Below are 22,840 nucleotides of genomic sequence, written 5' to 3'. Positions count from 1 at the left end.
ATTCCGTACTCCGCATACAGCGCAGGAACCTTACCCTTGCCCCTATCAAAGTCACAGGGCACATACCTACATCAAACCATTCAGCGACCCCCAGAGGCGGGCGACGGGGAAAGGTCGGAGACTGTCCGGCCTAACACGCGCCCACATATCTATCTGATCATCAGTACTCCGTATATCCAGGTGTTCATTCAGCCAAAAAAAAGCCATGTAAGGGTCCGCTAATAATCGAGATACCTAAGTGTTTATGGGTTCGATTTCAACCCAAGGTCTGCTACGGAGTAGTATGGTTCAAAATAGCGTGAATGGCCCCCGTTATTGGGGGATTTGGATAGATGCGAGTTGGAATTGCGATCGACAACCGATATTAATACAAAGTACAATGGCACTGGGGTCATCCCACTCAGGGGGCCATCAGACAGAATTTGACTCACTTTCACACAGGGAGCAGGACCGATTGACGTTGTAAATGAGTTCTGTACTCCGTAGTGTTCATGAAATGTAGTTTGGCATAACTAAGTGACCTGTTCTTTTCGGAACTATACACAGACTCCCCTGCGACTCTAATTCTGAGCGCTATACCCCTTTATATAGTACTACCTCATCGAATAGGCAAGAAATTTACGCGTGCAAGTGTATTGTGATAAGGGGCCATAGACGCGGAAAATACCGACGTAAGAGACTGAATCGACGCATCATTCAATTAAAAGCATTGCAAAATTTGCATTGGCTATCCTTATATCACATGTTGTTTCGTATGTAACTTCAGAGGTTTGATGACAGCAGTTCCATGAACCAGTCGTTATCCAGAACTTGTTCTCCTAGAGGATCGAAGAGTGGAATTCCGTCATGATGTGAAGCAGGCACGATCGGAAACGTTGCATTACCCGGGCCTAACTTTGACTCCCATTCAGATCGAAGGGATCGAAAGATCCGTGTCGAACGTGAAAATACGTCTCCCTCCGCACTGTGACAGTTATCCAATTTAGCAACAGTTGGCACTTGCTCAAAGTTGCTAATCACCCGATTCAAGATCAGCAGTGGGTTCGCTATTTTTCGAACATGATATTTGTCCCACATTGATTCATCGAGTGTAGCAAATCGGTAGAGTGTGGTCAAGCTGCGAACGAGCTGTGAGAATATTGAAAATGGAAATCCAATGTAACCGATGGGTGGGATCATAAAGAACACATCAAACCACGCGATAATCGACTTCAATCCCGTGCGAAGAAACATTTCCTGCGATATTACAGATTGATTGGATGAGAACAACATGGCCGAAAGGGCAGTTTCTAGCTCAATGCTATAAAAATGTAGGAAAATTACTGCGGTCATATTAGTAAGGTTGTGAATCGGTGGGGACGAATCACTTACCATTCTTTGGTGCAGTATTAAAAATATCGGATTTGATATTATCTAACTTGGAAAGAAAACGCTCTGTACTTGTTGTCTCCATAAATGCACTGCTAGGCTCATGCTCCTTGCTTCGAATGGCATCCGCTCCAATAAGCTGTAATCGAACTTGTTGGACCAGGATGTCATCATTGAGGCATTCCTTCTGGGCATCTAGTATCTCAAGGCATTCATCAAGATGTGTTGTCCAACGCAGTGCATCGATCTTTTGTAGGAAAGAAGATATTCTAAAACTGCATAAGTATGCATCAGTCACAGTAAGTGGGGTTATTCATACATCGATGTTACTAAGAAGCAACCAAGAACAGCTCTCCGCTCCTCCATTGTTCGAGGCGTCGAGGGTCTAGAAACCTTATGCAGATTAGACGTTCTAGACGTCTCTTCGGGGACTGGTTTATTCAGACCGAGATCGAAGACTAGGGAGATCGCGAGCTGGGTGAAGACAGCTAAAAAGGGTTTATTGTGAACTTGATAGTTTGCCCTGTGGGAAAAAAAGGACAGTGAGACTGGTCCATTTGTCTGACTTGGGAATTGATAGCTACCATACCAACCAATGAATGTTAAAAGCCCCAAAAAGAGATCAATGTTCTTTTCGGAGTTGACTACCATTTTTTGTCCTATTGTTTGACGTATTCGGGTACCTAGCATCTGCTGTTGCACGGTTGACTTGGAGCTGACCGCCATGACGCAAAGCCAGAGAAATGGCCGCTCCTTTCGAAGAAGTTCAGAGCTGGTTTTGAAGGGAATGTACACAAAAGGAAAATATTGTAGTTTCGAGGTCTGAAAATTCGTAAGATATTCCTCTGCTTCCATTCGAGACGGCTCGGCTTTTGATTCATTATTATCTAAGGAGTCCGTGGTAGCCTGTGTGGCCGGTGGTGCAGGGTTGTTACGATCATCGCCAAGGCAGTTCAGGCCTGTTCCGTTTTCAAAAGGACTGTGGATGGGAGTCTTTGTTTCCGTCTCACAGGTAAACATGCTTTCATGCAAACTAGACGTTGCGGGGGGACTCGCTGTACTAGTCTGGGTTCCCACCTTCATCATTGATACGAGGCTGTCTATCTTTTCCTCGAGTCGCGTTGTCTTAGAAGGGACAGCTGTTCTTTTGGTATTACGGCGTCGTGTCGTTTTAGCTGGAGTGCACTCTTTATTTGTCTTGAAACACCTAATCAATATCAGTTCCGATCTCTGAATATCGATATTTTGGGTGGAACATCCTACCGCTCGCACGGTCCACCGACGCGCCGAACGATACACTTGCGTTTCGATTGAGAACAGTTGGCACATGATTGCCCATATGGGGTGGGCGTGTCAGGGAGTGACGATGAGGTCGTATCCATTTTGAAGTTATTGAGGTCTTGAATTATGTCAAGTCTGGAAGATCAACAATGTCCGGGGACATTGATCAACCTCGGCCCGGAGATAATACTATCCCCGTCCCTGTTGGGTTACCCCTGGGATATGTGGAATAGTGTGATAACTTTTATTCCGTACTCTGTACTTCTGGATGGAAGGCCTCTTGGAGTTGTGGAGCAAAAGGGTGCGGCTTCTCTCAGTAGAACTCATAAACCGGGAACTAAAACTACACACCCCGATGGTATCAAAGGTCAGCCTAGTAAAGTATTCTACGGATGATCTCATAGCTAGGGCCGAATTCCCAACAGGATAAGCTGCGGGCTGATCTCAAGCGTAAATAAATGCACCGAGGTTCGTTAGCCAAAACAATCCTTTGGCTCTTTTATCTTAGATAGGAAACAGTTAATTTCGCTCTCCGTTACAGTTCATCAATTCTAAGTATCAACTTCCTCGCACCTTTCACACAAATGACGAATTACCATGTTCTGTTGGCGGAAATCTTCTATCCATCAAGCCTTTGAGACAGTATTCTTCTTCCTGATATCTTTCCACCCCATTGCCCACGAGAAGAGAAAACATCCACCAGCCATACCTGTAGTCAAATAGAAGACGCGATCAACACTCTTTGCGTACGCCACCAGAACACCGGCTAGCTGAGCGTCTGATAAAGTAGAGCGGAACCCAGTTGCGCCGGCGTTAATGATAGTTTGGGGATTCACTAATGGAGCATATTGTGGAACTAGGGCTGAGAGACTGTTGGTGAAGATTGTATCGGAAAGGCTGAGAAATAAAGCGCCAGAGACGGTTTGGCTGAACATTACCAATGCTGTAGCAATGGGAATTTGCGTAGGAGGAAGCGCAGTTTGCACAGCTATAATGGGCTAGGGCTCAGAGTTAGCGGTGACTGCCCACCTAAGGAATGGATGGGGAAATTTCTTACCACTTGTAAGCCGAGGCCTCGTGCGACTCCGAGCAAGATTTGGTATCCTATCCATTTTCCGGTCGAAGTCCAAGGAGTAAGTGTGGATAAGAGGCCGTTGGCCACCACCATTAGTGATGCACTAATCACAATTATAGGTAGATAGTATCCCACTCTCTCAACTAAATCATTGTCAACGGCCTTTTCTTTTTCTAACAAAGACAGATGCCTCCACGAACCAATTTTCCCTGAAACTAGAGCAACAAATAGATGACCCAGGATACTTGGAAGAACATAAACACCGCTCATGAGCGGAATGACTCCCTTGACTCCTTGGAAATAGATCGGCAGGTAGTAAGATGCACAGAATATTTGGCCCATCAAGAGCCCGTATGCAAGACAGCTTGACCAAACAACCCTGATACGAATCATGGAAAAGGGTATCATAGCTGCATCGCCCTTGCAATAGTCCCAGACTAGAAAGAGGATAAAAGTAGCAGCTGCCCCGCAGAATAGTCCGATGACCTGGGAACTGTGCCAGGTAAACTCATTGCCACCATACTGTAATGCCAACAGAAGTTGGATCGCGGAAGGCGCAAAAAGAGCAAACCCAATAAGATCAAGTTTACCAGGAAGTGTTCTGATGGCTTCTGAGAACTTGGCCTTTGGGGTTTGAGGAATGTGGATAAAGGTGAGCATTATTGCAACAAGACCACCAACGGGGAGGTTTATATAGAAACCTGATCCGAAAAGAATTGTCAGATAGATGTATGAAAACTTGTATCAGAAGAAAAAGAAAAGAGAAAAGGTTGCACTCACACCATCGCCAGGTGGTAAATTCTGTCAATGCTCCACCGATCAAGGGTCCGGCAGCCAACCCAACTTGCGAGACTGTGTACTAATGGTCAATTCTTGCGTATCCAGTATCATAATGTGGCAACTCACTGCCCATTACAAGTCCAAGCATAGCTTCAGTTCAGTCAGCAACACATGAACGGAACAATACAGAATAGAACATCATACTTGGTCTTCTTGACATTGGGACACACCCGGATATGATCGTAAAAGCACCGTTCAAGATCCCTGAAGTTCCTAATCCAGCCACTGCTCTTCCAACAATCAACTTTCTTGAGGAGGTAGACACGGCACAAATCAAAGAGCCCACTTCGAAAACAGCGAAGAAGCCCATGAAAGTCCACTGCAAAAATGTCAATCTTTAGGGTTAACAGGTGCATGAATTGTACACGATCTTACCTTCGAGTCCATATTCATATATACTCTACCAGTGAGTGGCTGGAGTGCCGCGCTATGGTGAGTTCAGTCATACAGCGTATGCAATAGTAGAATGAAAGGGCTTACCATGCAAGCTGATACGCACTACCATACCAACCTACATCGGAAAGAGAATGGAATTCGCTCGTGATACGTGGAATTGCCTGTGATTGAGCATCAGTAAAATAAAATGTAAACCACGCCGTTTTTTTAAGACTAACCGTTACAACAATCGAAGTATCTAGCAGCATGAGAAGAGCCACAAGCGTGACAGCTGTCATTATAGTGAAAAGCTTGAATCCAGTAGCCCATTCATCCTGAGCCGGAGCTAAAGTAGGAGGCGAGATCTTGGAAGTTTTCGGGTGATCCTGGTTTAGATCTCCAGATGAAGGGGTGGTTGGCTGTTTTTCTTCGCACTGCGCCTCCATCTCAGAAGCTTGTGTCGTAGTTGGAGAAGAGAGTCTCGATGTTATTTTCTGTGGTCACAAATGTAGACGAAAAAGAGTATTATGATTTAATCAATAGCACGGCTCGCCCAGCTGACAAGGTACTGGTCTAGAAACTGAGAAGAGAGTTTGATGAAAAATGAAAGATACAACATGGTCGGGAATAGTATAGTATATATACCGAGGAGAGGTTTGGAGCTCAAGGCATTGTCCTGTTATGATCTGGTGTTAAGGGGGATTGCTAAGAATTGCGGGTTTGAGCGAAACCCGCATATCCGAAACCCGCACTTTCAACATAAAATTGATTTCGAATGTCAACCTATAGAGATTGGTGGTTAATAATGGAACAATAAAGGGCACAGTTGAGAATTTAAAGTTACTTGTAATTTGTTTTCCTTTTACCAGAACTTTGTAGCTATTTAGAACTGCCCTATCCAGATTTTTACCCAGCAAGGTCCGGCTCTGTCTCTATTAGCTATCGACATTAGACATGGGCATACCTAAACCATGGGTCAGGAGTCATGAGGAGCAACAAGACATCTAAAAGGAGCTGTATGTTAAGGAGAAGGTGGGTTAAGTGAGATCTAGTGAACAAGACAAGAATATGATTTAATAACACGCGAAAAGATAGTCGCAAGACTAAATATGTGATTATGACCTATATCTGGCAACGTGGGTCTGTCAGCCCTTGGATCGGCTAGCTTTCCTACGCCGATCAAACAACAGAACAGCCGCGGAGAGTAGATTGAGCCCTGCAAATGCCAATAAGGCACGGAATTGGGTATTATAACTTGCACCATAAACTTGCTGTAGCTTGATCTTGTCGTGCGCGGTCAAGGTCGAGCCGCCAGATGTCGAGCTGAGGACAGCCTCAATCTGACTTGGGGAGAGGAATGAATTGAGATGGGATTTCAAATCAGCATGCAGAATGGCAGAGCATATGGCAACGGCGACACAGCCGCCTAGCGTTCTAGCAGTATTGGTTGCACCCATGATCGCAGCTGATTGAGAGGGCTTAGTATTGCTGCGAGGATCTTTTGAAAGGGGGTTGACCGGATAGCACGTTGATACTTACCGAAATCTGAATCATCGTATTCGACTTTGATAAAGAAAAATATGGGTGGCATCATGAGGCCTAAGCCTATAGCTAGAATAAGCTCAAACCCATAAACTTTTGGTTCAAGACCAGAAGTATCGCTCGAGAGTGTACCGAGCATGGCTATTCCGACGACCGTGAAAACCGACGATATAAACAGCACAGGCCCGACACTCTTTTGGTATTTGGCAAGAAGGACACCGCAAAGCCCCGAGAAGACTGGTGACACGATAGTGAAAGGGAGGAGATTAATCCCAGCTCTCTCTGCAGAGATTCCATTGACAGCCTGGAATCGTTGGGGGAGAAGTATTATCGCCGCATAGAAGCAACCACCCATTGTGAACATGATTCTGTAAGGCAAAATGAGTTGATTGTGCATGAGATTGATGATCGAAAGCGACTCACATGATTTTAAGGCAGAGAGCCGGAATCTTGAGAAGACCGATAGGAAGCATTGGCTCTTGCTTCGCTTGTTTCTGAACGTGTTGTTCATAGATGCCGAAGACAAAAATGCCAACTCCACTCCCGACGAGAGTCCCAATTATAACGCTGCTTTTCCACGGGTATGCTTGTCCACCCTCTTCTAGCGCGAAGATCAGTAGAATAGGCCAAGCGAGAGATAAAAGTCCACCGATTACATCGATGCGCCTCAATTTCTCTTTCTCGATCATCTTCTCGCCTAGATTTGGGATTGCAGGGACAAGAATTAGCAAGGAAATTGCAACTCCAGGACCGCTATGATAGAAGTATCAGCCGTTTGGAGGTTAGATGCGTATAGGAAGTTAAATGGCCATACTTAAGGAAGAAGACCCATCGCCATGTAGTGTGGTCAACGATTGCACCCCCAAGGATCGGACCCAAGAGGCTCGCTATAGCAAACACTGAAGTCATGGCTCCCATATAGAGTGGCATCTTCTCAACAGTCCCGATTTTGCCGATGATGACGAAGACGATTGAGTATATGCCGGAGCCACCGATTCCCTGCAGAGCACGAAATATGATGCTCGGGTACGGTTAGCGTTTGTCTACTGGAGATTCTTGGGATTTCATACAGCTGTGTCATTGTCTGGGCGGCACCGCAAGCCATTGAGAAGACAAGAAAGATGCATTGTGCCATAATAAGCAAGCTCTTTTGTCCAAAAATATCGGTCAACTTGGAAAAGAGAATTAAGAATCCTGGTTGAAAGGCAATGGATTAGTGAACTATCGTGCTTCTTTTCCGAATTACAGATTATATATACCATTGTAGGTGAGGAGATAGGCGACGACAATCCATGTTGACTTGGATAGATCCTGCAAATCACTTGATATTGTCTGAAGAGCCGTTGAAACGATCGTGGTCTCTAGTGCGGAGAGAAAGAGGCAAGTCCACAGGCTACACCAATATGTAGATCAGTATTTGAACGAGTAAATCGACAATTGACACGAACCCTGCCATGATGAAGCAAATTCGCAAGGTCCCAATTTGGGCGCCATCGATATGGGCTGCCCGCTTGGGACGATTTTGCTCAATAGCCTGAATTTCCTCATCAAAAGGCTGGGAAGCTACATTTTGCGGGATAACATTGCTATTGTCCATTCTTGACAGAAAATGGGACCATCAAACCTGTGCTCAAAAATGGCCCTTGGCGGGGGAAAGGACTCAGAGTAAAAGGGCCGCATATGCATGGAATACGGTAAAATCACAGGAAAAGAGGACAACCCTCTCTCTTACACGGAAGCTTCCGGGTATCTCACATCCCTGCACAGAGGGGTATCGTATGAGCACAGATCCACAACAAATCCTTTTATCACTTTGCGCAGAGTCTCACCTCAGACCTCATTCTCCTTCTTTCATGGGGGCCATATCCTTTGTCTGAAAAGCCGCCGAGTTCATGGCTCCACTCTTTGATTCCCGCCGAGTGGCGTGGGGACAATCCGCCCCCAAAACATACATATCAACCGGGATGGGGTCAAATAAACATTCTTGGAGAGTGTGTGAATCAAGGGAAGAGCCTCCATTGCCAGTCCATCTTTGTCCCACATTCAGAGATGGAGACAGATCAATCCGCCTGCTCAACCACCCTTCGAGTGGCCATTATTGGTGGTGGTATTGGGGGACTGGTTCTTGCACAGTTACTATGCAATGACAAGAGATTCGATGTGACCGTCTATGAGCGTGGATCTAGAGAAGGCGAGGGTAACAGTCTTACTGGATTTCGGATCCTGGTTCTGCCCGAGATTTTTGAATCAATGAGAGAGAAGATGGAGCCAGAAGTCCGTGAACTACTGAGCAAGGCCGTCGGAGCATCCAAATCCTATGGAAACCGAGTCTGTCTTATGGATCAGGCCTGCAGTGTCAAGTTTCGCAATGACACAGCTGTGTCGCTCTCAGCATACTCAGTATCTCGATGGAAACTCCGCAATGCCTTGCTTCACGGGTCTAGAGACTTCGTTAAATTCAACAAGTCCTTTCGGTCATATGACCAGGGGGAAAACACTATCAAAGCATACTTCGCTGATGGCGACACAATAGAATGTGATCTCCTTGTCGGGGCCGATGGGGCCGGATCTCAAATCAGAAAGCAACTTCTTCCGAATAGCACAAGGAGTGATAGTGGTGTTACTATCATTTACTTCAAGGCGCCTTTCACCCCAGAGACTGAGGCTATGATCCCTTGGGAATCTGGCGGGATGGTGAGTGGTTATCTTATGATATTTAGCATATTTCCTAACCGAATCTAATTTCCAATATCTCAGGTTTTGACTCCTAGGCAATCAATGGTCATTTCTTATTTCAAGAATCCAGAAAGTCCATACGGTCCATACAATCTGGAAACTATCAACCCCGATGATTCATTTCTCATGATTGGTCTTGGCTGCTACTCGAACGAATTTCATCACCAGTCGAAGTCTTCAGACAAGATGACACCAGAGGAGCTAAAAGACGAATGTCTTGCCCGAGCGCGAGAATGGCACCCCCTGCTTCGATCGCTGATCGCGATTACTGTACCAAGCTCTGTCTTTGTCTCTTACCTAAAGACCCAGGATCCGATAAGTCCCTGGCAATCCGGACGAGTGACCATGTTGGGAGATGCTGCTCATAGGTTTGCAACTTAACCGAATTTCTATCGGCATCCATAACTAACATTAATTCAGCATGACTCCATACCTTGGAAGAGGAGCCACAAGTGCTATATCGGATGCCATGGCACTTGCTGAGACCCTGCAGTCCGAGGATCACGCGCTTGTAACAAGACTTGCGGCATATGAGACTTCCATGCTCCAAAGAGGGTTTGCAGCAGCCAAGAGTAGCATGTTTGTTCATAATCTCGTCTTCATGGCCGGTAACAGTCAATGGCTAGCCCGACTGCGAAATTTGGTTCTACGTCTTGCAGATTGGTGTCTGGCTCATCCGAACAAGTTGCCGGACCCATTTCCAGGTATGACACCCGTCCCAGTCTAAAGGACACAGTTAATTGATTGACAGTGAGCTACGGTGGCATGGCAAAGAAGATAACTTAAATTAGTTTGATGAAGGGTATGCTTTTTCCAAAATCAAGTATTTGAAAGATGGCTTGCAAGAGTAGTCGGCTGCGTATAGGGCATATATTGCTCACGACGTAGGAATTTAACACTCTGAACTACCCATCTGGCCGAAGAAGATACAAGGGATGTTGTAAGATAACATTCTAATGTTCGTTTGTGATTTTCATTGTCTCTTTTGTTTTAGAACTTTAATTTAACAAGAAATATATGTAGGTATTCAAGTGGTTGAAAAAGGATGGTCTCCTTGTACATTCCAAATGCTCGATTCAAATATAACACGACTCTAATCGCTATCAGGGCATGAGTTGGAAGCATCTTATTGCGCAGTCAGGGCATGATCAATTGCTCGTCGAATAACTGCCGTCATCATCTGAACGGTATGTGGCGCCCTGGGCACGTCGTGTCCACCCCCATGGTCCAGCTCTACCCTCCACCTCGGATCACACATGTCTCGTAGTCTCAAACTTAGACCAAGCGTTTCATCTTTCGACCCGTAAATATGAGCGGTGGGTATGTTGATGGTGAGACCGGCCTTGTTGACCTTGTCCGGTATGAAGACGTTCCATGACTCGTCCAACATGGGCTCATGACCTGGGACATAGGGACCCAGCCAAGGTTCAGTGAGTGATTCCAACTCCGCAATTAACCAAAGGTCTGTGGAGACATCTGGTAGCTGCCGAGATTTGGGGACAAGAAGAGGGGCACCAGAGCATAGAAAGACTGCAAGTTTGAACAGGTTTGGACCAAATGGATTTCTTCTTTGATGATCCATAATAATGGAGGCTAGCAAGCTGCCCCCTTGAGAAAATCCAAGACAGGCATCGAAGGGACCCTCGGTCTCAATGAAGTCCATCAAATCGGCTTTTGCCTCTTCCAGGGTATGACCGCCGAAACCTGGTGAATACCATGTGAAAAAGGGGCCCGCGAATATGTTTTTGATTTCTATGCCTGATGTTAGTTGGGCATATATCGTCTCATACAAAGAAAAGAGCATACGTGCGACCGGCTCCACATCAAGAAACCCATTCACGAATTCGAACTTTTCACTCGAACCCAATGCTTGGCGGATTGGCCCTATGTTTCGTTCATGTTAGTGACAATGGTTTCCGGAATGGATGATACTGCCTCCACGAACCAGTCTGAATGTCGAGCACCTTGAACAATCAATTCTCTGTAAGCTATCAAATGTATAAGAAGCATCGAAAGATGTGATACGAACATGAGAATTGGTTCCAGCACCATGTAGGCAAATGAACCTCATTTTGGCGAGATTTGTATAGTTGCAAGCCAGGTCAATTGCCTGGCTTCAAAAATTACAACGAGGAGGGGATTATGGTCGACAAGTCCTATCTAGCCTCGGAGGGTTCTTAAATTAGACCGAGTTCAACAAATCACTTGTATAATCTGCGAAGAGAATTGGCCCCCAGACGAAGCATATCCCGCCGCTCGGAAGGTTCAGACGAATCCGCCGGCAAACCTGCCGGGAGGCACGAAAATGACCGATGTATACAGGAGTTGCATATATATGCCTTGGAAATTTTGAAAGAGCTATTCTCGAAAGTATACTATTCTTCAAGATGCCTTTCGTGACTGATGCTGATTACCGCCAGCCGGATGCTCTGATTCGGAGTATCCTGCAACAGGACAAGTCCATGCCAATTGCTATTGTGGGCATGTCCTGTCGCTTTCCTGGAGATGCTACCAACCCCGATAAACTCTGGAAGCTCGTTGCTGAAAAGCAAGCAGCTTGGAGCGAGATCCCTAAGGATCGAATGAATGTTGATGCTTTTTATCATCCAGACGCCGAACGAGCCGGAAATGTATGTTCTCAGAGTTTTAGATACCTCCCCGTCATAAATTGTCCTAACTAACATTTGGAAAAATAAAAGATGAATGCTCGAGGAGGACATTTCCTGAAACAGGACCTTGGTGCTTTCGATGCCTCGTTCTTTTCAATTTCGCCCACTGAGGCAAAAAGTATGGACCCGCAGCAGCGACTCCTCTTAGAAACTGTCTACGAGGCGATGGAAAGTGGCGGTATGACACTCGAAGATGTCGCAAACACAATGACAAGTTGCTACGTGGGCTGCTTCTCCCACGATTACTATGATATGGGCGATCGCGATGCGGAGATTGCACCAATTCACTCCTCCACTGGTAACTCATCATCAATCTTATCCAACCGAATCAGTTACTTTTACAACCTCAAAGGTCCAAGCTTGACCATGGACACTGCTTGCAGCAGTGGGTTGATTGCTATGCATCTAGCGTGTCAAAGTCTGCGTGCTGGTGAAAGCAAACAAGCTGTGGTCGGTGCCACCAACCTCATGTTTATGCCGGATGTATTTTCGACCATGTCGAATCTGCACTTTCTCAGTCCGGACTCAATATGTTACAGCTACGATGATCGTGCCAATGGCTATGCTCGTGGCGAGGCAGTTACTGCTTTGATTCTCAAGCCACTTGAAGATGCGATTCGTGATAATGACTCCATTCGTGCGGTCGTGCGAAGCAGCGCTTGCAACCAAGATGGAAGGACTTTTGGTATTACGCAGCCATCTCCGGATGCTCAACAGGAACTTATCCGAACCGCATACCGTGATGCTGGTCTTGAATTTGATCAAACTGATTATTTCGAAGCCCATGGTACAGGAACCCAGGCTGGTGATCCAATTGAGTAAGTCCCATAAGTTGCATGGAGAGGTTGTGACCGAGTTATTTGTATTGACCACTTCGTTCTAGGTCAAGCGCTATAGGCGCTACGTTTGGGCAGAGTCGCCCTTTGGACAAGAATGGAAAGAAGATACCCTTGTACGTTGGCAGTGTGAAAACCAACATTGGCCATACAGAGGGTGCTAGTGGTCTTGCTGGTCTCATCAAAGCTGTTATTGCGCTTGAGCGAGGTGTAATTCCTCCCAATATTCGCTTTGAATCACCTAATCCGAAGATTGACCTTAAGGGGTGGAATCTTGAGGTCCCTACGGAAGTGATGCCTTGGCCGCGTGAAGGTCAACGTCGTGCAAGTGTGAACTCATTCGGCTTCGGTGGATCCAACAGTCATGTTATTATTGACGATGCTTATCATTACCTCCTCAGCCGTGGCCTACGAGCTGGACACCGAACCTCCCCCAAGACTATTCTGGACGTTAATTGTACTGTCGCCAGCGGCAATGAGAGCCACGGAGCGTTCACGCTCCGAGGAAACGGTTTCATGAGCAAGCAAAGCAGGTTCAATAACAGCCTTTCCGATAGCCTCGCTAGCCACGTGGTTGAAGCAAATGACCGCTACCGTATATTCATGTGGTCAACTCACGAAGAGAGCATCGGGGCCCTGAACAACACCGCTTACGCCGAGCACCTTGCTCAGCGTCAGATCGCTGACGAAGAAGCCTTCCTGGACAACCTGGCCTACACCCAATGTGCCCGTCGATCCTTACTGGAATGGCGATCATTCCTCGTCGCAAAATCCGTATCTGATTTAAAAGACAAGATCCTGAACACTCACCAGAAGCCTGTCCGAGCGCCAACCAAAGCCCAAAGGTTAGGATTTGTTTTCACCGGACAAGGAGCGCAGTGGTATGCTATGGGTCGTGAGCTCAGTCGATACTCTGTTTTCCATTCCCGCATCTTGGAATCAGATCTTTTCATCACAAAGCTGGGTGCCGAATGGTCAGTGATAGAGGAGCTAGAGAAAAGCGAGAAGGATTCACGAATCAACGAATCTCTCTTCAGCCAGACTCTATGCACAGTCGTGCAGATGGCTCTAGTCGATCTCCTTGCTAGCTGGGGTATCCGCCCTCACAAAGTCATTGGGCACTCTAGTGGTGAAATTGCTGCGGCTTATGCTGCTGGTATTTTACCAGCGGAGTCAGCCATTAAGGCTGCATATTTCCGTGGTGTGTACTCTGGTGCAAAGATACTGCTGTCCGCCAATGGAGGCATGATGGCCGTCGGACTGTCGGAGGAAGAGGCCAACAAAAGGATTTCTGCACTAGACCCAGCCATTGGAAAGGCAGTTGTCGCCTGTATCAATAGTCCCACCAGTGTCACAATTTCCGGTGATCACCTTGCGCTTGACAGTCTTAGTCAGTCGCTACAAGATGATGGAGTCTTCGCCCGGTTCCTCAAAGTCAGTACCGCGTACCACTCACATCACATGGACCTGGTGGCGGACGACTATGCGAAAGCCATTGCTGATATGGAAGTTAAACCTGTCTCCGATGTTGAGATGTTTTCTACTGTTACTGGAGCGCTTGTGACGGCGACTGACGTCCTGGGGCCTGAGTACTGGCGCAAGAACATGGTGTCTTGCGTTCGCTTCAACGACGGTCTTCAGTCCCTCTGTACATCACAGCCTAGTGGTAAGAGATCACGCCGTCGTGCTGGAGTGACCATGGACATAATTATGGAGATTGGTCCTCATGCCGCTCTTGCTGGCCCTGTGAAGCAAATCCTCCGTGTCCCTGCACTGGAAAAGGCTGAGATCAGTTACCAGTCAATCCTTTCGCGCGGGCAAGATGCCTGTGAGACTGCCCTACAAGCAGCCGCGTTTCTCTTTGCCAGGGGTTTACCCGTGAAGCTGTCCAAGATCAATGATCCAGACAACATTGCAAAGCCCCAGGTGATTGTCGACCTCCCCGCTTATTTCTGGAACCATCGTAAGCGTCACTGGCATGAGTCCCGTCTAGCTTTAGAGCACCGTTTCCGTCGTCACGCACGAACAGATTTGCTCGGATACCCTGTCAGTGATTGGAACCCCATGGAGCCGCGTTGGAGGAACCTGCTTAGACTCCGCGAGCAACCTTGGATCAAGGGTCATAGTGTCCAGGGCTCTTATATCTACCCAGGAATGGGATATATTTGCATGGCCATCGAAGCGATGCATCACATGAAGGACTTCCCTGAGTACATCACCCCGGCTGGAGAGTTGGTTGGATACCGCCTGAAGGACATCAAGATCAGCCGTGCGTTGGTGATCCCATCCAACGATGAGATGGTAGAGACACTATTCTCTATGCGTCACTATAAAGAAAGTAGCTCAACCTTCTCCGATGTCTGGTATGAGTTCCGTATCTTTTCATACAACTCTGGCACCTGGCTAGAGCATGCCCATGGGTTAATTTCTGCTGTTCACGAAGTCAACGCAGCTGCACCAACAAACAACTTGCCCTACCTCCCCGACTTGGAGAGAGTCATGGCCTCTACCAACCTTTCAGGATCTCGCTCAGCCGAGAATATGTACAAAATGATGGCTGAGGTCGGACTCAACTTTGAACATCCGTTCCGGAACATGATTGGCGAGCTCAGGTCCAACCCTGGAGAGGCCCAGGGTGTTATCACGGTACCCAATACCAAGGAATTGATGCCTCATAACTTTGAGTACCCCCACATCATTCATCCTGCCACTATGGATGCTTTTGTTCAAATGATATTCCCGGCTTTCTTACACGAAAAGAATGCCTGTCCAGCTGCATTTGTCCCAGTCTCTTTTGAGGAGGTCTTCATCTCAACGGACGTCGCGCGAGGACCTGGAAGTACCTTCAAGTGTGCTACTACCGCGGTTCCCAGTGGCCCTCGAGAATTGAAAACCGAGGTCCTAGTTACCGATGAGGCTACCGGTAAGCTAGTCGCTGGGTACAAAGGCATGGGTTGCAGCAGACTTGATGCCGCATCCGCCGAAAATCAGGATGAAAATGCTTCTCTTCGCAAGCTGTGCTTCCACTCCACTTGGCAGCCTGATCCTACTTTGATGCCGCGGGGATTGACTGACAGCATGATGTGCCAGCTTCTCCCTCCTGTTGAGGACTCATCTCGCGTTTCTGAGCTGGAGACTATTGCCTACTACTTCTACCACAAAGCTCTCCAGAATATCCGTGAAGAGCAGGTATACACCATGAAACCTCACTTCCAAATGTTCTACGAGTACCTGCAGTACCAACGTGATTTGGTCATGGCTCAGCAGCTCCCTCATCAGACTGCCGAATGGCAACAACTCAACGACCCTCTCATTGCAGCAAAGATGGAGGCACTTATTGAACGTTTGCAACCAACCGATGTGGACTCTGAGATCCTTTGCCGTGTTGGACGGCAGTTAGATAAGATCTTGCTCAGTGAAGCTGACCCCCTGGCTATCATGCTGGAAGATGACCGGCTGTATCAGTACTATGGTCGCATGATACCGACAACGACTCTTCACGAGTATGCCACATTGCTTTCCAATAAGAACCCCAACATGGAAGTTCTGGAGATAGGTGCAGGTACCGGCGGTGCCACAGAGAGTATTTTGGAGGCCATGGGAGGCAACAATGGTCGCTACCCTCGATTCCAATCGTACACCTTCACCGATATCTCGTCCGGGTTCTTTGAACAAGCTCAGTTAAAATTCAAAGACTGGGAAGGCTTGATGGACTTCCGTCGCCTCAATATCGAAGAAGACCCTGTCGAACAAGGCTTCGAGAAGCAGTACGACCTGGTCGTTGCCGCCCTTGTCCTTCATGCTACCGCAAACATTGACAAAACGATCGAGCACACTCGCAAGCTCCTGAAGCCAGGTGGCCGGCTTATTATGGTTGAGATTTCTAACCCACTGAACCAAGTCTTCCTGCCTTTCGGCTGCACTCCTGGCTGGTGGATGTCAGAAGAAAGCTATCGCAAGTGGGGCCCCACCATGAGCGAGGATATGTGGGGAGAGGTTTTGAAGCGTCACGGGTTCGGGGATTTTACTTTAGGAGCTCCAAACAATTTGAATTCTAAGGACGAGATAGGTCGTGTGTGGTCATGCGTCGCCGTGGACCCTGTGATTGAGGAGACGCAAGACCAGGAAGTCAACTCAGTAATCATTATAACTGATGATGTTATCTCCGATTCGTCCGAGGTACTGAGGAAGAGGATTGAGCGCCGTGTGAATGAGATGGGCCTTGCTGTACAGACAGTCCCACTCTCTCGCATTGCGGAAACCCCACTTGAGAATACTTTCTCCATCTCAATTGCCGAGCTCGATCGCGCTATCATTTGCGATCTGAATCAATCCGAATTCGATTCATTGCAGCACCTGCGAACAGGCAACGCCCTGCTGTGGATATCTGAAGGAGCGAGTGGTACTTCTAAAAATCCTGATCGTGCGCTTTTCCATGGACTTGCACGTACTCTGCGTACAGAGAATGAGACTCACAAGTTGGTCACCGCTGATTTCGCAACGATTGACCACCAGGAGCCTGAGGATGCTGCAAACCATGTGATCTCTTTGTTCGAGTTTTTGTTCAGGAATCCTGAGTCTCAGGAATGCGAGTTTTGGTTCGAACACGGTTGCTGGCAGATTAATCGAGTCATTGGAGTGCCGGAAGTCAACCGTGTGATCCATGACAGTGTTTCGGGAGATGCAGCGCAGCACCAGAAAATTGAAGAACAGCCATTCTATCAGACGGGCCGTCCGTTGAAGCTCAATATCAAGACTCCCGGTCTGCTCGATACCTTAGTGTTTGAGGATGACACACGCCTAGCTGAGCCTCTAGCTTCTCATGATGCAGAGGTAGAGGTCAAGGCATCTGGCGTCAACTTCCGAGATATCATGATCAGTACTGGCCAAATGTCTGATACTGCGCTGGGGTTTGAATGCTCAGGTATTGTCACTCGCATTGGTAGTGATGTCGACAATGTCAAAATTGGCGATCGAGTCACTGTCTGGAGTCGCAACACTTACTGTAACTATCTGCGCAACGATGCCCGAGTGATGCAACGTATCCCGGACGATATGAGTTTTGAGGTTGCTGCTGCTATCCCCATTGTGTTTGCCACCGTTGTATACGGATTTTCAGACATGGCTCGCCTATCTAAGGGCGAGTCGGTGCTTATTCACGCGGCTAGTGGTGGCGTTGGCCAGGCTGCTATAATGTATGCCCAAATGGTAGGTGCCGATGTCTTCGTCACCGTGGGGACTCAGGCCAAACGAGACCTTGTGCGTCACGAGTTCGGTATCCCCGAGGACCGCATCTTCAACAGCCGTGACCTCAGCTTCGCACGCCAGATCAAGGAGGCGACAGGTGGACGTGGTGTTGATGTTGTACTGAACAGTCTGGCCGGTGAAGCTCTCAGTGCGACCTGGAGCTGTATCGCTATGTTCGGTCGCTTCATTGAGATTGGAAAAAAGGACATCATTGAGAACCGTCTTTTGGACATGGCTCCATTTGTTCGCAATGTCAGCTTCCATGCACTTGACCTGAACACAGTGCGCTGGTGCAATGTGCCCCTTGCATCCAGACTCCTGGCTGAGGCCATGGACTTGATTCGATCCAAGAAACTACGCCCTATTCAATCGGTGAAGACCTTCACTTTTTCCCAGATTGAAGAGGCATTCCGCTTCATGCAAGCCGGTAAACACGTCGGAAAGGTTGTTGCGGTGCCGGGTGAGAATGACATTGTTCCGGTGAGTTCCAAGGGTCCTTTTTGTCTCGCTTGAATACAAACCACTAACTTGTACTTCCAGGCCTATCCCGTGGCTCCCCGCCCCCTCACTCTGTCCCCAGATGCGTCATATCTGATTGCTGGGTTCGGAGGTCTTGGCCAAAGTCTCGCCCGCTGGCTAGCTGAGCACGGCGCCAGAAACCTAATTTTTGCCTCCAGATCCGGGGCCAGGAGACCCGCCATGAAGCAGCTTATCGAGGAACTCGAAGAGCTCCATGTGCGCGTTGAGCCTCTTTCGGTAGATGTCACTGATGGCCAGGCCCTGAAGTCCGAGCTAGAACGGGTCGCTACCTTCATGCCACCAATTCGTGGTATGATCCAAGCTGCTATGGTCTTGGACGATCAGATTTTCGAAAATATGTCACTAGATAGCTTCAACCGTGCTGTTCGCCCCAAGGTTGACGGTACCTGGAATCTCCATAAGGCCACGATCGGTCAACCACTGGACTTCTTTGTGATCCTATCCTCTGCAGTTGGAGTCCTTGGTAACCCCGGGCAGGCAAATTACGGTGCTGGCAATACCTACCAGGATGCTTTGGCTAGCTACCTGCGGACCATTGGAAGGCCCGCGACTGCTATCGATCTGGGTCTCATGATTGATGTTGGTGCGGTAGCCGAAGAAGAAAGCGGAGTGAAATTGCGCAACCTGAAGCGAAAGGGGTATGTCGGTGTCACCGAAGCGGAACTACTTGCCAGTATGGGGCTAGTTATCCAGGGTGCGCAGAAAGAGCATACGTCGGTTATTATTGCCGGCATTGATGCCAGCGAAGGCGGGAGTGAGGTCTCTTGGATGTCGAGCCCGATCTTCTCGCATCTGTCCAAGCTGGACATGTTGTCCTCTAGCGGCTCGAAAGATCAAACCACACGATCTACACTTTCTCTGTTGAAGGAAGTTGACAGCTTCACTGATGCCTCTGTCATCGTTCTGGAAGCTATCCGGGCAAAGCTCAGCCGCAATCTGATGATTGACATGGCTGAGCTAGATCCCCACCGTCCGACCAGCGCCTTTGGTATCGACAGTCTTATTGCTGTTGAATTACGCAACTGGTTCCAAAAGGATATGAAGGTGGACTTCCCTGTATTTGAAATTCTGCAAGCATCTAGCTTGCAGAGTCTTGCCTTCAAGGTTGCCGAACGAAGTGGTTTTGATGGATCAAAGGAATGAGCTCAATATTAGTATTAGTCATCTTAGATAGACCTCCGCAAAGTCCACAAAGCCCATAGCCCAACCCAACTCAACGCGCAAATGGGCTACGCGTTAGGCCCGGGTAAGGGCCCATTGGGCCCAATTGGCACCAACAATGCAATCATTTTGAATCATTAATTACCTCATGTTTAGATCCCGTTTCTAGCTCTTATATCGGGCTAATATTTTATTATTTTAATTGATACGTAATTAATGATTAGTTAAATTTATATATCACGGTTAAGTACGCGAGAAAACGCTTTATTTAGATAAGTTTTAAATTACAGAGGTTAACTCAGAAAGTGGTAGTAAGTAAGTACTCGCTCCCGCATCACTCCTGAATATAGCTTTTTTCGCGATATCTCGACCTCTACCAGTTAGATTTTGTTTTAAAATTGAAATTTATACGTATATAGCTATTTTAACTCTATATTCTAAGTTAAAACTCTATAAAATTAGAAATCAGGAGAAGGCCAGAATATATCTAGGTAGCGATTACAACACGCCGGTTTATAAGCGTCAAGACAGACCCCCTCAATGGGTTATTATGGGCTATTATGGGCCTCCATAGATAATATAATCTACTGCTGGTTGGGCCTTGCGCCCCCATTTATGGGCTTTACGGAGCTCTTTATTGTGGCGGTGATCCAGGAAGTAATTTCTAGTTCAAACAACCATACTTGTCTATCTATATCCATCTACTCTTCCAGTCTCCTAAATGCAGAGCTTTCGCGCAAATTGAGAACAAAAAAGTATAATAGAATCGTCACATGTTTCAAAGCAGGTCTCTGGCCTCTGATTTAAGAAGCTTGATTGAAGCTCTCATTTCAGACATTAGCGTAGTAAATAGCCTCTCAGATATGTCCTTAGTGAACCTCCCATCAGTGCGCCGACTCTGATATTGATGTAGCGCAGACTCCAGGTAGATTAAGTGACGGTTGATGACCGTCACTACAACAACAAGTTGCATTTGGTGGTCTAGATTCATTTCACCCAGGTTCATACTCAGGTTATCAGCGAGGAGCGTGGGATAGGATCCTGGGTGGCTGTCACGGGATTTTATTTGACGGTCCTGGAAAGAGCTGTTCTGTTGTGTCTTTTGGTGATGTGCATTGGACACATGCGGTGCACCATTTGAGCCAGCCATCATACTTCCATCAGAATTGTAGTGTGAAGACCATGGATGCAGGGCAGGTGATATCTCTTTTAATAGCCGTTCGTATGTGGAAAGCAGAAGAGATAGTGGGGTGATCACGAAAAGAACAAGCGTAGCGTGGTCGAAGCAGTGTTCTGCCTGATCTGGACCTTGCTCTTCGCATTTAGCGAGTAAATCGCGAATGATGTCTATCAGCTCTTGGCCAGGCTTTAAGATAGAATTAACGGGGTGTTTATGTGATGAATTATCGCTTCCATTGTTGTATGCGCTTGAACGCCCAGTGCTTGGTGCGACCACATCATCGGATGTATCAGCCTTCGTAGATTGGACCAACTCGTGTTGTAATTGGGATAATTTTTCTAGTAATCCGGACCGACCTTTATTGCTATTGTCGATACCAGTTTTGGGGGTGTCAATATCGAGATTGCTGGATGCTATTTGGTTCAATATATTGGACTGCCGAGAGATGTTCGGGGGGACACCCTCGTCGCCCGAGGTCCAGAGTATATCGCGACCAGGGTCGTCATCCACCGGTGGTGTTTTGAGACCTCCAAGGAGATGGCTGTAGGTTTGTGCGTCGGAAGAATAGGTTGGATGGTCGGTGGAGCGAGAGGAGTGTGTGTTTGCTTGAAGCAAATCGGACCAAAGAGTATTTTCGGAAGTGCCGGATGATGCAGGCATTTCATTAGAGAAGTCCATGGCGGCAGATCCAGTGTCCAAGAATGAACTGACATCCGACATATCCATACTAGCGCCAGCACTTTCAGCTTCTGAGTTTGAGAGCATGTCTGACAGAAATGAGGGAGAGGTCGTGTCTCCTACATCGCTGCTAGTCAAGCAGTGTCGACTTGTACTCTTTGAGCCCAGTGGGGTTTGTGATTGATCGGCAGCATTGTGCATTGCATCAAGATCAAAGTGATCAACCGAGACCGGTGGGCGAGCTTTCTTTGGTCGTCCCGACTTCAGTGGTGGACTATATGTGCAGACGCAGCCATCCTGGATACATCGACTGCATTTCGAAGTGGAGATCTCCCGCAAGCAACGTAATTTTCGAGCATGGCATCGATCGCAGGCTATTCGTTTGTGGAGCGGTGCTTTCCAATGAGAGGTATCCATATCGATTGAGATCGAGGATGGGACGGAGTTCGGATTTTGATATACACGAGTTTGAGGATGCAAGATGGGTCGCAGTAAAGCAGATATAACAGGCCAGTACTTATTACATTGTAAGACGGCTTGAAGTGGTAATTGTCAATGTAACTCATTGACTGTGCTCAATAGCCGCCTCTATTGTATTGCCCAATGGAATTGGGGAGTTTTTGGCCCCAATGGGGGCCACTACTCTGCATATTTCGTCAGAGCCCATACAAGCACAATGCATCTTCTATTTCTAGCATTCGGAGTATGGGTATTTTCAGATAATATTCATCCATCATACATATATTCAAGTTTCTATCGGAAGTTAGTTAAATACCGACCAAGACTTGCAAAGTTTACTTAAAAGGCTTATGCGCAGGAGGTGCGGATATATTCCTCCAACCGGACCAAATGGATACTCAGCTCTGGAGATCCCTGACTTGTTAACCAATTGGGCGCATCCAGCGCATCCATAAAATGAAAAGGTGGATACATCGGGACACAGGTTATACAACGTAGGAAAAACGGAGATAATACTAAGCGAAGACTGAGCGAAGGAGGGTCTTTATTGGTTGATTGTGTTTTTGTCTGGCAGAAACGGGTCTACTATACTCCGTGAAAGATACCGCCTTCTGTTTTTGGAAAAGACCGCCTTCCTATCCTGGACGATGACCCCGATGGGCCCATCTTCGACCTATCAACTACCCAATTCAATCTTCTGGCCTCATAATATCTTTATGTGCAACGCATTAAATTGCTGCTCAACACCAATAAAAAGTGTTGGGGCCATCTACCGCCACCAAATCCTGAGATCCTGAAGGCCACGTTGACTTCATGCACCGGGCCGTGATTCAGCATGATCAGACCAGAATGG

The 22,840-nt window shown here is 47.3% G+C and overlaps 6 protein-coding genes across 6 annotated transcripts; 2 read left to right on the top strand and 4 right to left on the bottom strand.

Moving 5' to 3' along the window:
• Positions 1–762: 762 nt before the first annotated feature.
• PEX2_073810 (Major facilitator superfamily domain, general substrate transporter) lies at positions 763–5,385 on the bottom strand (the record flags this gene model as incomplete). The annotated part of the gene is made up of 14 exons (XM_016744651.1): positions 763–1,322; positions 1,372–1,637; positions 1,688–1,856; positions 2,052–2,575; positions 2,632–2,767; positions 3,359–3,647; positions 3,707–3,867; positions 3,925–4,425; positions 4,505–4,576; positions 4,631–4,654; positions 4,709–4,883; positions 4,940–4,991; positions 5,045–5,121; positions 5,179–5,385. The coding sequence occupies 14 exons, from the start codon at positions 5,383–5,385 to the stop codon at positions 763–765; spliced, it is 3,213 nt and encodes a 1,070-aa protein (XP_016600475.1).
• A 699-nt stretch (positions 5,386–6,084) lies between these two features.
• Positions 6,085–8,078, bottom strand: PEX2_073800 (putative MFS multidrug transporter; the record flags this gene model as incomplete). The annotated part of the gene is made up of 7 exons (XM_016744650.1): positions 6,085–6,404; positions 6,479–6,849; positions 6,905–7,234; positions 7,296–7,502; positions 7,552–7,675; positions 7,741–7,874; positions 7,930–8,078. 7 exons carry the CDS (start codon positions 8,076–8,078, stop codon positions 6,085–6,087), a joined length of 1,635 nt encoding a protein of 544 aa, XP_016600474.1.
• A 452-nt stretch (positions 8,079–8,530) lies between these two features.
• On the top strand, positions 8,531–10,003 carry PEX2_073790 (FAD-dependent oxidoreductase; the record flags this gene model as incomplete). Its single annotated transcript, XM_016744649.1, has 4 exons — positions 8,531–9,175; positions 9,239–9,585; positions 9,638–9,921; positions 9,969–10,003. 4 exons carry the CDS (start codon positions 8,531–8,533, stop codon positions 10,001–10,003), a joined length of 1,311 nt encoding a protein of 436 aa, XP_016600473.1.
• Positions 10,004–10,343: 340 nt separating this feature from the next.
• On the bottom strand, positions 10,344–11,288 carry PEX2_073780 (Serine hydrolase FSH; the record flags this gene model as incomplete). The annotated part of the gene is made up of 4 exons (XM_016744648.1): positions 10,344–10,969; positions 11,024–11,101; positions 11,163–11,181; positions 11,247–11,288. 4 exons carry the CDS (start codon positions 11,286–11,288, stop codon positions 10,344–10,346), a joined length of 765 nt encoding a protein of 254 aa, XP_016600472.1.
• Positions 11,289–11,604: 316 nt separating this feature from the next.
• On the top strand, positions 11,605–19,652 carry PEX2_073770 (type I polyketide synthase; the record flags this gene model as incomplete). Its single annotated transcript, XM_016744647.1, has 4 exons — positions 11,605–11,847; positions 11,917–12,704; positions 12,770–18,449; positions 18,510–19,652. 4 exons carry the CDS (start codon positions 11,605–11,607, stop codon positions 19,650–19,652), a joined length of 7,854 nt encoding a protein of 2,617 aa, XP_016600471.1.
• Positions 19,653–20,448: 796 nt separating this feature from the next.
• Positions 20,449–21,615, bottom strand: PEX2_073760 (uncharacterized protein; the record flags this gene model as incomplete). The annotated part of the gene is made up of 1 exon (XM_016744646.1): positions 20,449–21,615. The coding sequence occupies one exon, from the start codon at positions 21,613–21,615 to the stop codon at positions 20,449–20,451; it is 1,167 nt and encodes a 388-aa protein (XP_016600470.1).
• Positions 21,616–22,840: the final 1,225 nt, after the last annotated feature.

This window comes from Penicillium expansum (genome assembly GCF_000769745.1).
Source record: "Penicillium expansum strain MD-8 chromosome Unknown contig255, whole genome shotgun sequence".
Lineage (NCBI taxonomy): Eukaryota > Fungi > Ascomycota > Eurotiomycetes > Eurotiales > Aspergillaceae > Penicillium > Penicillium expansum.
This window is presented reverse-complemented; position numbering and strand designations above follow the sequence as displayed.